General features: G+C 35.2%; 1 protein-coding gene across 2 annotated transcripts in view; it reads right to left on the bottom strand.

The window, feature by feature from the left end:
• NLN (neurolysin) overlaps positions 1 to 14,410 on the bottom strand; it is a 36,017-nt gene that overhangs the window by 12,143 nt on the left and 9,464 nt on the right. Inside the window, exons 1-7 of one of the 2 annotated variants that reach the window (XM_034072720.1) lie at positions 13,933 to 13,986; positions 12,411 to 12,667; positions 9,787 to 9,935; positions 4,480 to 4,587; positions 2,917 to 3,019; positions 2,008 to 2,168; positions 482 to 617 (exon numbers count right to left, since the gene is read on the bottom strand). In XM_034072720.1, coding sequence (XP_033928611.1) covers positions 482 to 617; positions 2,008 to 2,168; positions 2,917 to 3,019; positions 4,480 to 4,587; positions 9,787 to 9,935; positions 12,411 to 12,648 — 895 coding nt within the window. In that variant the 5' untranslated portion in view covers positions 12,649 to 12,667; positions 13,933 to 13,986. Of the gene's footprint in view, positions 1 to 481; positions 618 to 2,007; positions 2,169 to 2,916; positions 3,020 to 4,479; positions 4,588 to 9,786; positions 9,936 to 12,410; positions 12,668 to 13,932; positions 13,987 to 14,410 lie in introns of those variants that run through there. The other variant, XM_005151910.4, reaches the window with a different exon arrangement.

Here is a 14,410-nt window from a genome sequence, read left to right as displayed (position 1 = left end):
CCTTAGCTCATGAAAACTGCACCATCATATACTGTAATCTTTCATTAAAATTAATGCAGTTGTATCAGAAAAAGGCACTGAGGCTACAGATGCACGAAAAATTGCAGCTAACGTAAGTGAATGAAAAGCTGCAATTGTGATGCAGCCTCTTGAACTGATAAAATTGCTTAGGCTGCATATGTTATTCTGGTTCTAAATTAGGATAACTGCATTTTGAGGCAGAGAAAGGCATAACTGCTTGCTTCTGTTGGCTGTCACAAAGCAGCTATTTTCAGATTTTTGTCTTGTGCTTTCCTGTTTTGGAGCAATTGTATTTGTACAGCTATGGTCTAAAAAAATATATGCCAGAACAGAGGCAACAATTCATTTTCTATCTAAACATGAAGGACACTGTGACCCAATATGTGTTTAAATCTATCTTGGCTGAGGAGTCAAGCTGCCATACCAAATATAAAAGTATTGTTTATAAATAAGAACAAACCTAAGAAGGCTGTTACGTTATCTGTGCTCTTTGCAGTGTTTACCTCCAGAACAAAGTTGGCATGCGTATTGTAACCAAGAAGTTCTGCCACTTTCGCCCTTAGTGGAAGCAATTGCTGAAGAATTTTTGTGTTCTCCTAAAAAAGAAATGGGAAAAATTTGTAAAGTGAAATCAGAATATGTATGTTTGAAACAATGTTTTGTATATCTGTAATAATAAGAAACAGCAAACATTTCAAATGAAACACTTTAAGATATAAATATGGAATAGTGTAAGTGAAATTAAATTCTTGGAATCTTTTGCCACAGCATTTGATTGCAAGTAGCCAGTTTTCTAGTCAATCTGAGCCATTACTCTCTCTATTTCTATCTGTTTTAATTAATCAAAAGATGTACCATTTTGTTAAAGGCTAATAACAAATCTTTGTTGCAAAGAGTTTATTTCCTTTATCAATCATTTCAATGTGAAAGATAACAGGGAAATGGCTGACAGCTGGCTTAATTGCCTGTTAGTGAAGAAGACAGACTGCAAAGCTATTGTGCCAACATTCAAAGCTTGTTTGCAAATTTCTCTCTTTTGCCACTGACAAGAGCAGTCAGAGAAAGAGATCTGAAACACAAAACCCTCAGGCCCTGACCTAAATGTGATGAAGATGAAAATGTAACCGTGATAACTTCCAGCTCTGGAAAACTGAGAATTCTCAGGGGAAACCCTTTTCTAGTTTCAGTGATTGTCCCACAGTTTTAACAGCAAATCCCTTTAAGTATACTGACTTGTACAGTGGTCAGTTCCAGTGCCATTTTATCTTATCTTGTACTCTTCAAATTTCCCAGCACTTCAAGTACAAAAGCTCAAGTCTGCTGTTGTTCTCTAACGAATGTTTGGTACAAATGCCTGACTGACACTTTTAGCCTTCCTATCATTTTCATTATTTTTGTACCTGTCTAGGTGCCCAGTCTCATTATTATCAAGCAAATTATTTGTGAAAATATTTCTTCTTTCTATACAGCAGGCTTCCACCTATTTTGTCAGACACTTAAGGGAATATTTTATATGAAATTCGGGATTTTTTCCACACCTAATTAAAATTCTCATCAAAATGTAGTGCATTAATTTCATACTTAATCACCTGTATTTCTTAATTAATATGTGTGCTTAAATAATCCCTCTCATTCAGAAGAATCCCAATGCACTACAGAAGCTAGAGTCAGATGTCCTTCTCTGGGAAGAAAGGGCCATTAAGCAGCTATGGAACACTGTAGGGAAATTTGGCAAAAGACCAAAATCCTACTTCTATTTACAGCACCACTGAAAGTCTAAGAAATGTATACACACACAAACAGATTATCAACCTTCTAAGGTCTTTGGATATCAGAACAAACTGGAACAAGGAACTGTTAAAGACTACATTGATAAGTTTTGATTTCATAGTTCTAGACAATATATAGAAAAATCTAACATCTGAATGCCTAGCTCCATTTTTCATCTCTGTCATTACCTTGTAGAACAGTAAGTATATGACATACCTCTTTGCATCTCGAGTTAAAGGCAGATTCCATTTTTCTCCTGGTTTCTGAAATGCAGCACTTCTTCATGACAGGAAAATAGTGGGGATACTTTAAAGTAATTTTATATTTGTCTTCCTCAGTCTTCTCTAAACTCTTAATAAAGTCATCAGGAAGGCCTTCTGTAGAACACAATTTAATAAACAATGTTTACCAGAACTATCTACTCCCTTTTCTTTCTGTGAGATTATTGCATTTTGTTTTGCTGCAATCTACAATGACATAAGAAATCTTCATGGAAATATAACCTCACTTTTTATAACTAAACTTGCTAAAACTTTTTCAAATTCCAACAAAGCAAAACAGAAATTGAAAACAGTTGTGATCAAAAGAGAAGTACATGTTCAGGCTATCAGATAAAAACTGAATACGACACACAAAATCTCTGGTGTTAATGAAGCACATTTTATGCCATGCCCTTCAGATGATTAATTCCCAAATTCTCTGTCACATGAAATCTCTAGATCAGTTCAAATGATTGATGTAGATAAAATACATTGCAGGACAGGAAAGTTTTTCCAATAATTGCAATGAATACAATTCACAGGGGATTACCTGATGGCAAAGAACTGAGAAAAGAAGCAGAGAAAAGTGAAGTTGTGAAGAAAAAAAAAAGAAAACAAAAAAGTAGAACAGATATGTTAACTTGACAGGAGGCAAACACTTCAAGAAACACAAATCTACGAAAAGACCATAAACACTTGCAAAGGGTAATTCTAAACTGACTTTGGGGAAGGATTCAAAAGGAAACAGAAGACTGGAAATCAGTCAGAATTTCACTTGATCTAAACACCATTCACTGGGCCAAATCCCATTACATTAGTAAAATTGGAAGTTTGAAGAAATGGAAAAAGCAAGCACATTACTCACCAAGTTCTTCCTTAGAAAAGACAAGAAATGCGTTTTCCTCATTCAAGTTTTTGTTAAAGTCTATACACAGCTCACTCATTTTTTTCTTCATTGTCTTTATTTCCTGTATCGGGTATAAACTGAACTTAGTGGAAACACAAAAATAAAACTTGGCAATTACTGTCCTCTACATGAATAGTATTTCACTTTTTCCAGCTAGGCTACTTACCAGCTGATGGAATTGAGCCAGTAACACACTGCAAGTGTGTAGCAAGCCATTACACTCTTAGTCCCCCATTTTATCTTTCTTTTGATCCTGAGCAATATAGTTGCCAATGAACTCTGGGTTAGGGCTATGGCTCAGATAATGTTTCAAATGGATTCTCAGCTCAGAGGGGACTGATCACATAAGCACATTCTCTGAACAGTATTATATGCTAACATTCTTTTATTTTAAATCCTTAAGTTACAATTATAAGTGTAAAAATGTCCACTAAAATAAATGAGAACCAAGGAAGTAAAAATGCATGCAGCCTATTGAAAAACACTCTCTTGGAATTGTACAAAAAGAAGAGAGTACCTACACAAGGCAAGACCATTCCAAAACCTTTTAAAAAATCCTAATATTTACCCACCAGAAACACTTTGTAATAGATCTCCTAGCATGTCGCTGCCTCTTACTGTCCAGTTCATGTGAAGACAGTAGGTATCCATAGAAGAATACACACCAAACACAAAAATATGCAGACTACCATTAGCTGTGTTTTTACTTAAATGTAATTCAATGATTGTTTCCTTATAAAGTATTTTAACATCCCTTTAGAGGCATCAGTTGCCCTGTAGCAATGCAAATACACATGAAACTGATCTCTGTAACTGAAGGATGTGGATGAAGAATGATTATTTTCTACAAAGTGAAAGTCTATTCAAGAGTTGCAAACTGATATTTTTACACAACATCACGCAGAATTTAAGAATTATTATGTCAGATGCAGACAATTTTACTTCAAGATTTTCAGAAATGATAAGTGCTTTTATATGCTTGAGTAAATCCTCCCTTAATGGAGAGAACATTATCAGTATGGCTTATGGTCCCTTTAAGCTACCTTAAGTTATTTTAGTCAAAATGCTAAAATCTTGGACACATTTTACAACACTGGTTAATAACTGAAATTAAAATAGTTGTGTCTTGGTAACAGTTGCACATACTTCTGAAGCTTGAACTCACAAATAAAATTTTTGAAAGTTCTCTTGGCTATCTAACTGAGGCATTCTCTGTAACCAGAATATAGAACGAACCACTTCCAGATAGGCTTCTTTTACATTCTTTTACACTAAGAGAGGTGATACATATCACCTCTATACACTGAAAACCATTCGTGCCTACAGATTAATTTTAAAACCTTAAGGTGATTAATGTTTAAAGGATGGATCTAGAACTAAGAACAGTTAAGATTAGAGCAGTAATTAAGCAGGTCCAAGATCACAAAGTTTAAACATACACTTAGTAAAGCTATGAAACCTTAATTTAATCTCTTTAACAATTTATCATCTTAGCTTTAGAAACTAATAGTCCATATTTACATTCTGCACTTCTTTAGGAAGATGGAGTCCATTTCTTTTTCCCACTTGAACTGATTTCTCTAGATACCGCTTTGTTTCAGGCTTTACATTTTGAAGATCGCAGGTTTGCTGAAATGACAGTATAGAATAATTGAATTTATAACATGTGTAAGAAACATATCAAGCATTAGAAGAGTCTGAACAGAGCTGGTTTTTAGAATGCCACCATAGTAAAAAAGGAATATCCCAGATTTTAGTGCAAAGGACTTTCCAAAACCAGTTACGTTATACAATAGTATTCTTATATTAATGTAGCACATTTTAAAAATATTTTTCTTTTACTATCTCAACATATTTACATGTTGTCATAATGGCAAGTCCTTTTCATTTACATGACAGTCTGCTTAAGCTTTTTCTGTAGAGACAGCTTTCTTATACATACTTGAAGAAAAACAGTGCTGTAAGGTAACACTGTACCTTAAAACCTAGGGGGATTTAAAAAATCCCCAAAAGATTACAGAAGATGGATTGGTCCTATGAGAGTCTTCCTTCAAACTGACTGCAGCATAACTGTTTACTCCAGAACCTTGAATTTTTGTCCAAAACTGTTAAACAATGCTGGACACATTTTAAATTTATCTTGCCTTATCTAAAAGTGAACATTTAGAAAAAGATACTGACTTATAGTCCTTGTTTAAAGAGACATAGTCTATTTAAGCACACCTTTAAATATGAAGCTGTTGGAATTAGCTCTGACTTGTCTTCACAACCCTCTCATCAGCTTAACTACGTACAATTAATTCCTGACTAACATCTCCAAAAAGTAAGGATGTTGAAACATGCAGATTTTATGAAAGTTACACAACTGTGTACAGCTGTTAACTAATGACTGGAGCTGTTAACTAATGACTGGCCAGTGTAACTTACCTCTAAATTACAGAAAAAAAATGTAAAACAGGAACCTATTTGCATTCCAAGAAAAAACAAATAAGGGCAAAAACTCTGAAACAGATATATTTCCAAATGTCATTTAAAAATAGCCCACACAACAGCACATAAACACCAGCCTTGTCACACCAGCATGTCAGATTAAACAATTAATGGAAATTTGTTTTTAGAACTGTGAAGGAGCTCAGAATGGTTTAGCTTTGTTTGCACTTGAAAAGAGTATCAAGTCCCAGTAGAATTATGCTACAGCAGGACTGCCAAGCATAAGTACAATTGTGCCTAAAAGTCTTACACATATAGCGATCGTCTATCTGCAAGGATTTCTAAGTCCAGTGAAAAACAGCTGTAACAATCACTTCACTTGGTGATAAACTCACTTTTCTAAAGCAATACACAAATTGAACTTAGTTTACTGATACTGTCATATGATGAATATTTTTTCTTTTCATTATTAGTTATTTACCAGTTAATTTAAAAAATAATCCTTCGATACATGGCAGGATGATCTAACTACTGTAAATCACCACACATCTGAAGTCAACGATAATTAGCAGGTGATTGCATTGTATACCCTTCACTATGGCTATAATTTTTTTTCAGCATTCAGCCACTGATATTTTGTTTGTTTGTTAGTTTTTAAATAAGAGGATGTAAATTGTGGAATTTTCTCTTTTGTGACGAGAGTAAGTGAAGAATATTATGCCCTCTGTCCTTTCTAAGTCAAACCTCACAGCTCCATCTTCATTTGTGATAAATGCACAAGGCAAGCAACTCATGAGTATTTCTCAACACAAAGATAAGAAAAATTACATCACCCTACTCCCTACAACACTTGGACTTCTTGCTCTGCTTCTGGCAAAGAATACTCCCTGAAATTCTGCTGCTTTATGAAGACATTTATGCTATCAAGCACTACATCTAGGAGTGTCAATGTTGTGATATTGAGTACAAAAATATTTGTAACAATCAGAATTTTCCTGTACTGTTTTTTTACTGGACAACCCTAAATTCCAGAGTTCTTTTTTCAGACCTAAGACCATGTGACAGAAAAAGCATAACTTCAAAATGACAGAGGTGAAAAATGCCAATACCGTCACTACATTAACATTTATATTGTGCTAACTGTGCTGCAGGCTCAAAAATAGAAGGCTGAGAAAAAAAATGAGTACTCCAGTCTCTACAAAAAGACACTACTTTTATTCCAGTAACAGTTAAGGATAGAGGACTGTGAATAACTCAGTCTTGCTGAGTTATTTAGGCATTATGAGTGATCTCCCAGACTTTCCACTGGGCACATGGAACTGTCATGTTCCTGAAAATCTCCTGGTCCCAAACTGCCAAGATTTTAGGCAGAAGAAGGGAATTCACAAACATTAAATTTAAGCCCTGAAAGCCAATGAATAATGGCTCCTTCTAAAGCTAAGAAAGATTCCTTTGGGGAAAAAGGAGGAGAAAACTAAGTTAGGGTTCATCCTTGATGACTATACATCTCTCCATACACTTCAGGAGAAATAAATGTTAAACAGCTTCTAGTTTTAAAATCAGCCTTTACAAGTTTATCTGCATCACAGACATGCTTATGATAAGAATGCTACACATGCAAAAAGACCTTTCAGGTCTTTAAGGGTAAGTAAGTGTATACACCCTCCCAGACACAGGAATGAAGGGTGCTCTGTGGTCATCTCTGAACTTCAGTCTGGTTGGCACAGTCTATGTCATCCTGCGTTTCTTTGACGAACAATTTCCACAGCAGAAGTGCTCATTTCAAATATACCACACACATGAAATTTTGGAACTTTCCAGAAATTTTAGAGTGGTCATCACTGATGATTTTATATACCATTTAATACTTGCTTTCAACAATGCCACCTTATTCCATGAAATCTTCAGGCAGAGTAAGAAACAAAACATACTTAGAATATCATGACCAAAAACTGCAGCAGCTGTTTACATCAGGCTGAGTTTCCTGAGGGTGTGTAGCTGCAGAAGATTGGCAACATTCTTAAGCATGCCTCTGCTAGCCAACATGTGCAGATGTTAGGAGCAATGAAATGTAAAATCACAGTGTCAGTACTAAATTCACCTTATTCCAAGTTTTAGACCCCAAAATAAAAGTTTTCTAAAAAGCATATTCAACGATATACATTTATGCACGAATTATTTTCCCTAATGTGTGAGTAAAAGAAACTGGATTATTTTTAGGTGTTTGGTTTTGTTGTTTGTTTTTTTTTCAAATTAAATACAAAACCATCACATATCTTCCATCATCAACCGTTCTTATATAAAGCAGAATTTAGAAAGAATATCAAACAGTTTTTCACTTAGGAAAGTTTAGTCCTTTTTAAAGGGAGGAAAAACATTCAGGACATCAATGGAATCAAGCAGATTCACTAATCTTTTAGCAGACTGACTGTATTATGGGAGTGTGAGGGCTCTTGTTCTCCTCAATGCATCTTAATGCAGCCCCTGTGCAGGATGATGAAACTGAGCTCATATACTTGAACTATTAAATCCTCAGGCCAAGAAAAAACTGATTCAATCAAAATTATTTAGTAGCTCATTTAAACTGATAAAATGATTTAAGGAAACCATTTATGCTTGTGGAAGTCCTTTTGTAAGTGTAGTCTTGGAACCTGACTTTTCAACTGTTTTTAACAGAAGAAGGCATTAGAAATATAGCAAAAAATAATAAGAAATTTGTGATTTGGAAATAGCAACACTTGACCAATCTGACCCTATTGGCAATTTCACATATGTTCTATAACAAAAACTACTACTATTTTCAGAGTTGTTATGAAGTTGATATATGCTCAGAGGCTGCACCTCTGGAAAACTAATACTAACTCATGCTTGCATGCTGCAGTTAAGCCAAGAGAAATCTCTAAAAAAATCAGATGGAGATTTAAGCAAGAATTGTAACTGCTATAAAAGCCAAGTATTGCTGCAAAGGAAAATCAAGTAGGAAAACACCAAATGAAAAAGATTAAAAAAATATATAAGAAATAGGAGTGAATTACAGCAATCAGTTTTCAGCAGCTACTGTCAGAAGTTTCTGTAAAATTAGAAATACACAGATGCATAGATATGGCAGATTAGTCATAAATGTATCTAAATGAAGGGTGTGGAAAATCACAGCAAATAATAAATACATAGCAAACCATTTAATTAATAGCAAGAGCAGAAAAAAAAATCAACATAAGGCACTCTCTGCCAACACAAAACAGAAGGTCCTTAAAATGGAGCTATTTAATACCTCTACATCACGTAAACAACAATACCCAGCTAGAGGATAACACTTTAAAATGTGCCTAGAAAACACACCAACAGTAAAGAATGGTATTGAAAGGCACTTTATTAGGTGCTGCAAATATTCGTTCCCAGTCAACACTGCAAAAAAGAACAAACAATGATTGCAAGAAATATGGCCACAATATATTATAAGCATCACAAGAAGGTTAAAAATCAGTGGGGTTGAAAGGGAAGATTCACATCGGAAGCAAGGACAAATTTTTCAATTAGACAGCTTCCTTGTATAATGTTTAAATTAGACTTTTAGAAAATTATTACTGTCACTAGATGCATTTAAACAAAACCGAATGTTCTTCCTGTTTGAGCTACAGATTAACTAGAAGGGAAACTAAAAAGAAACACAAAAGAGATAGAAACTAGCTCAACAGTAAATGTAACTTTTGACTTAGTTTTGAGGCTTAAGCAACAAACAAGGAGGAGTATGCAAAGCAGCTGCCTATAATTAGCAGATCAAAAGAAGCAATTTCAGAGGTCACTTCTAGTTATACATTCCATTAACTTCCATAACTTAAAGCTCAACTTTAAAATTCTCAACAATTTCAATAAAGCATAATTTTGGACACAAATTCAAAAGCAGTATAAAGCATTAAATACAATAAATACATTGCTAAATACTAAATAAGCACCAAATATATCGCTACATTACCTGTTTTCTTTCCTCCCCTCCCTTAGTGATGCTCTAGGCAAATGGCTCAGGGAGCTCCGCCAGCAGAAAACAATCTATTTTATTTTTCCATGGGATTCTGGTACCAGCTCATTAGAATATTAGACAAAAGTCAAAGCTATCGTAATGGAGAGAGAGAGAGAGACACACACACACCTAGACTATGCGAGGCAAAGCATGGGAGAACCAGGTTACTCTGGCTTAAGTTTTTGTGGAACCATGGCCTTTTTGTATAGTTGCATCCCACTGGAAAGATTCAGCTGGTACAGACACAGGGGAAACACACAGTAGTGCGTTTGAAAGCACTTGAAAAGCACTGTGGTTACTAACTTCTTTAGAGAAAAGTTTTTCACTGCTTGAATTTTATCTACATTTTCATGTTTTACACAGATATCATTGTGGTTTACCTGCAAATAAACAATCTTCTGAAACACATCTTCTCTCATGCTCATCTCCACATCAAAATTGGAAAGCTTTTTGTCAGCTTCTGTACTTGCTAAGCGTACCTCTTTGTCAGGTGAGACATGCTGGGGAAAATCCAACATGCTTCTTTCCACTGTTAAAATAAAAAGCAGTGAACACTTACACAGAAGGCTAGAAACACTCTAAGGATGAGTTAAGGATAAGGAAATTCCCCCCTTCTGATATTTGTAGAAGATCTGAGAACACAGGAACCCAAAGCAACCTGACATCTCAGGTCACGCTTGAAATAAACAAAGTGATTACAGATAATGTAAAACTGAATAGGTGAAAGGACAACACTGCACACCATTATAACAAATAAACATTTTACAGAATCTATCTACTACACAAACCTAATTACCTCATCTTCTTTCTTCTACAAAGTCAGCTGAAATGTGTAAAAATATATGTGATTTTTGAAAGATCAATTATTTGTAAGTGAAGACTGATGTTGTTTCATAGCTGGCACAGATTCTTCCATGTTAGCATTTAAAGTGAAAAGCTCCAAATGTTTCAAAGAGGCTCATCTACTTTGAAGTTATTTTCACAATGTTACGAGAACAGCATCAATTTCCATCTTCTGTGTCTAATGAGAAACAATAAGGCAAACACAGAAGATGCTGTCTATGTATTTGGCACTCCTACAATAAGACTAGCTTTTCAGAATACACTTTTGTGTATCACATTGTGTAAAACACACTTTTTAAAAAATCCTTGCTTATTAAAGGAATACAGCATCTTGTAAAGACATTAAATAGAAGCTCCTAAAATAAAAATGAATTGTTATGACCAGCTGAATTAACTTAATTCAAAACCAATTATGATTTCACCTCCCCAAAAGTATATTTTAAAGTAACTACATTTTAGGATGATATAAAGCTTTGTAATTTTATGTAATCTGAAGTTTTATCAAACCCCAAGATACTCTTAACTCTTCAGAAACTTTTGGAATGCAAACACGGGCATATGGTTCTTCTTGAAGTCCATAGGAAAACCCCTCCCCCACTCCTGTCACCATGCCAAGATGTTTCAAAATGAGTTTTGGCAGCTTCCAAGTGAAATATATGTCCTGTTGTCATCTGTGTCTTTTCAGATGGTTAATTCCAGTTACTGGAATAAGTCTTTCATTCACATCTGAAAGGGACAAACAGGCCTTAAAAATCCAAGGTTCTAATGGAAGTATTGCTACACTAATACATCCTTACTGTATGCCATGGTATTTCACAGGTAAACCATGCTAATTTCACATACAGCTTTGAAGGTTAGCAGTAAAAGCTTAAATATGGTCCACTACAGCGATAGCATGTAAAGAAAAAAGAAATCCTGGAAGATGCAAGTCTTGGTCACTATGTTGAGAAGCTTATGGACACTATTTCTGAATCAAACACAGATTTTCTAATTTAATTTAAACTAGAGAATTTCATACCATGGTGAAAAGACTTACAATAATTATACCAAATACGTTGATACAATTAAAACTGCATCCGACAGGAAGGTGTTCAGATGAAGACTACTCAGTCTTTCTGCCAGCATCAATCCCACTCAATTCATTGGATGTGGCTAAACTGTAATTTTAAGTAATGTGAAAGCTAGACTAATATTACAGTACAATCATTTGAGCTGAAGGCTTCTCTTTTTCGCTAGGTGAAGATTTTGCTCCAAACTAAGGTGACTGGTTTTAGCACGTCTGATGCCACTGCAGATTGTTTTAGAGGATTTGAGAGACCTTAACATTTCATTACACTATTTTTTGAGATTCATGCAGCTACCATCTCATTGGTTTTTCAAAACAAAGCCATCCAAGAGACATTTTTATGCTCCCATCTTCTCTGACTGACAATTATTAACAAATTAACTAAATGATCCATGTTTGACCATTAAATTCCATCCATGTATTGGCATGTCTTCGAAATCCATTCAGAACTGTCTAGAAGTGACTGCATGACCAACACCACTTCATGGATTCTCCAAGGCCTTGCAGGCTATAATATAAATGTGAGCAAGTGGAGCAGTCTTCTTTCAAAAAGCATTGAAAAATGCCCCAATTTTCATCACATTTTCTCCACCAGGAGCTTTCAATCTTTTCATTTGACTTGCCTGCCTCAGATTCTGCAGTGTCTGCAAAAAGCACTCCTGATCACATTTGAATGTACCCTTGCACACTACAGACACTGTAATCTCCACTGTTACACACTGTCCCTAAGCAGATGTACACAGCTGGAAAAACAAATGTAACCGTATGGAGCTTCACATGCAAAAAGAAGAGGTGACCGTCACCAGATGACTGTTGAACAGTTCCCTGGTTGTGTCAAAGAGAACAACAGCACAGTTGTGCTAATGCTTATTTTTGTCTCTAGAATAAGGCAGCAGGATTTTTTTAGCTGATCATGTTTACATATTCAGAGATAATTAAAGGTTATTGTGACCAGAGGACCCTTGAGAGGCCTCTAAGCATTCTACACTAGAACAGCACAGATCAGAACAGTAAGCAACAACTATCTTTTCTCAATGTTTCTTTATGTGCAGACAGAATGCCCTATGAAAAGAATCACAGAAAATATATACTAACCTGCATATTCCACTTCTATATCTGCCAAGGCCCGTACAGTATTTTCATGTGTTACTTCTTCAACATCAAGCATCCCAACACTGTCATACACATGTTTTGCCTTCCTGATTAGTTCTTCTGTTCTTGTTCTAATTTGGTCTGGTGACAGGTCCCATCTCAGAAGGTTTCGCCCTGATGCTATGTATGAAGAAGCCTTGAGCTGGCTAGTAATTTCTGCTCCTAATGTCATTCTCAACATAAGCTGTGGCCCAATGGACCTGAAAGTATAAAAATGATCTTTGCAGAGAAGGATTCTAGTTCAAAAGGAGGTTTATAGCACACATTAATAAAATAGAAACCAGACCTTTAATAATTACAGAATATTTTTAGAAGCAAGAATAAAGACATTTCTAGAGCCATAACTTGTCTAGCAGGATCATACACAGCTGTTACCCTTAACAATTATGTCTAATTTTAAATAAATCATAGGTCTGTCTTCCACTTTTTCCATCTATAGGATGACTAAGTGCAGACAGGGATAAAAACCTTGGTATTGGCAAAACCAGACAGATTAAATTACAATTCAATCTTTTAAGAAAAACAGACAGTATTTGCATTTTTGAAATAAGGAATAAACCCCACACAGTCTTTGTAGATTCATTACAACAAATAATTTTACATTTATACAGGATGTCTGCCACATAACTAGGCATGGGAGGAAAACTTTTAGTTGTTACTCACTTGAAAATTTATTCCTTTAATTGTTGTGGATTTTAAAGATACAGTTTCATTCTACTGCCAGAAGAGCTACACAAATTTACTGTAATTTATGTACTATTAATCCTGATTATAGAAATCAAGAGTATTTAGCTTTAGCTAGAAGAAAAGTTTATATATGTAGCTCATCTTACTGTGCTAAGCAATGAATGTCTGTTTTTTCACTAATCTTTTTAACAGTATTTTCAAAAAAAACCCAAATTTTGGGCAACAAATCCAAATACAAGTTACGAAGACACTGGCTACAGAAATACAGGCATCTACTTCCACCCCAACAAACCAACATTCAACTTGGTTGTATAAAGGAGAGGGATCAAGACTCAGGCAACTGAATGAAGCAGGCTAATGGAAACCTACACTGAAAGGGATGTTTTCTTAACACTGTTTTTAAATTAAACACCTTTTTCTCTTAAATGTCTATTTTTCTTAATACTAGTCACTGTACCTGTATTACTTTTATTGCAAAACCAGTCTGGTATGTGCATAAGTGCTCAGATAGGCTTTGGCATATAATGCAGAGAGCATGCATAAAAGGATAGGCAATTTCAGCCTGAGGGAAGAACATAGCAGAAGAAAGAAACACCAACAATCAAAAAGAGCCAGTTGCTCTTCTGTTTGAAGGCAAGACTTTTTGTTAAAATTCTCACTCATCTATAAGAGGTATTCACTAGAAATAGCTAGAAAAAATTATTTTTATGCAAGCCAAAAATGGAAGACAACATTTCTATTTAATCTTTGTGTTGAGGTTACTTTTTTTCCTTCTTACCAGCTTCTTCAATTCCTCCCACACCAGTGTAGGCAAGATGTTTACTTTTCCTTTCTGTGGGTGTAAAAAACATCAATGTCCAGCAGGCTGATGATTTAACTTTGAAAACGAGCCTGAATAAAGAAAATTCCTTCCACCTCTGTTCTAGTTCTCTGATACCAACTCAGTTACTACATTAATGCCTCAGTATCTTCTCCACTGGACTTTTGAAACTTTGAATGGCAGCTAGAAGTTTATGATAAATGAAGCTGCTTTCATGAGAGCAAAAGGTTAAGTATTAGCATTCTCAGAAAGCAGGGGTCTGCCATACCCCAAACCACTGACTTCTACCCTGAATCTACAAATCCACCAAAGAACAGTCCTTCATTAAGTCACAGTTAGTTTCCCTCTGGACTGCCCCGTGTCTAGTTTTTCACACAGTGCTAGTGAAGGTCTGGTACAACCTTGTGGGAGATGAAGGGCAACCTCCTCAAAACTA

The sequence above is a fragment of the Melopsittacus undulatus genome, chromosome Z, assembly GCF_012275295.1.
Source record: "Melopsittacus undulatus isolate bMelUnd1 chromosome Z, bMelUnd1.mat.Z, whole genome shotgun sequence".
NCBI lineage: Eukaryota > Metazoa > Chordata > Aves > Psittaciformes > Psittaculidae > Melopsittacus > Melopsittacus undulatus.
The sequence above is the reverse complement of the archived record's forward strand: the minus strand, read 5'-3'. Positions and strand labels throughout refer to the sequence as shown.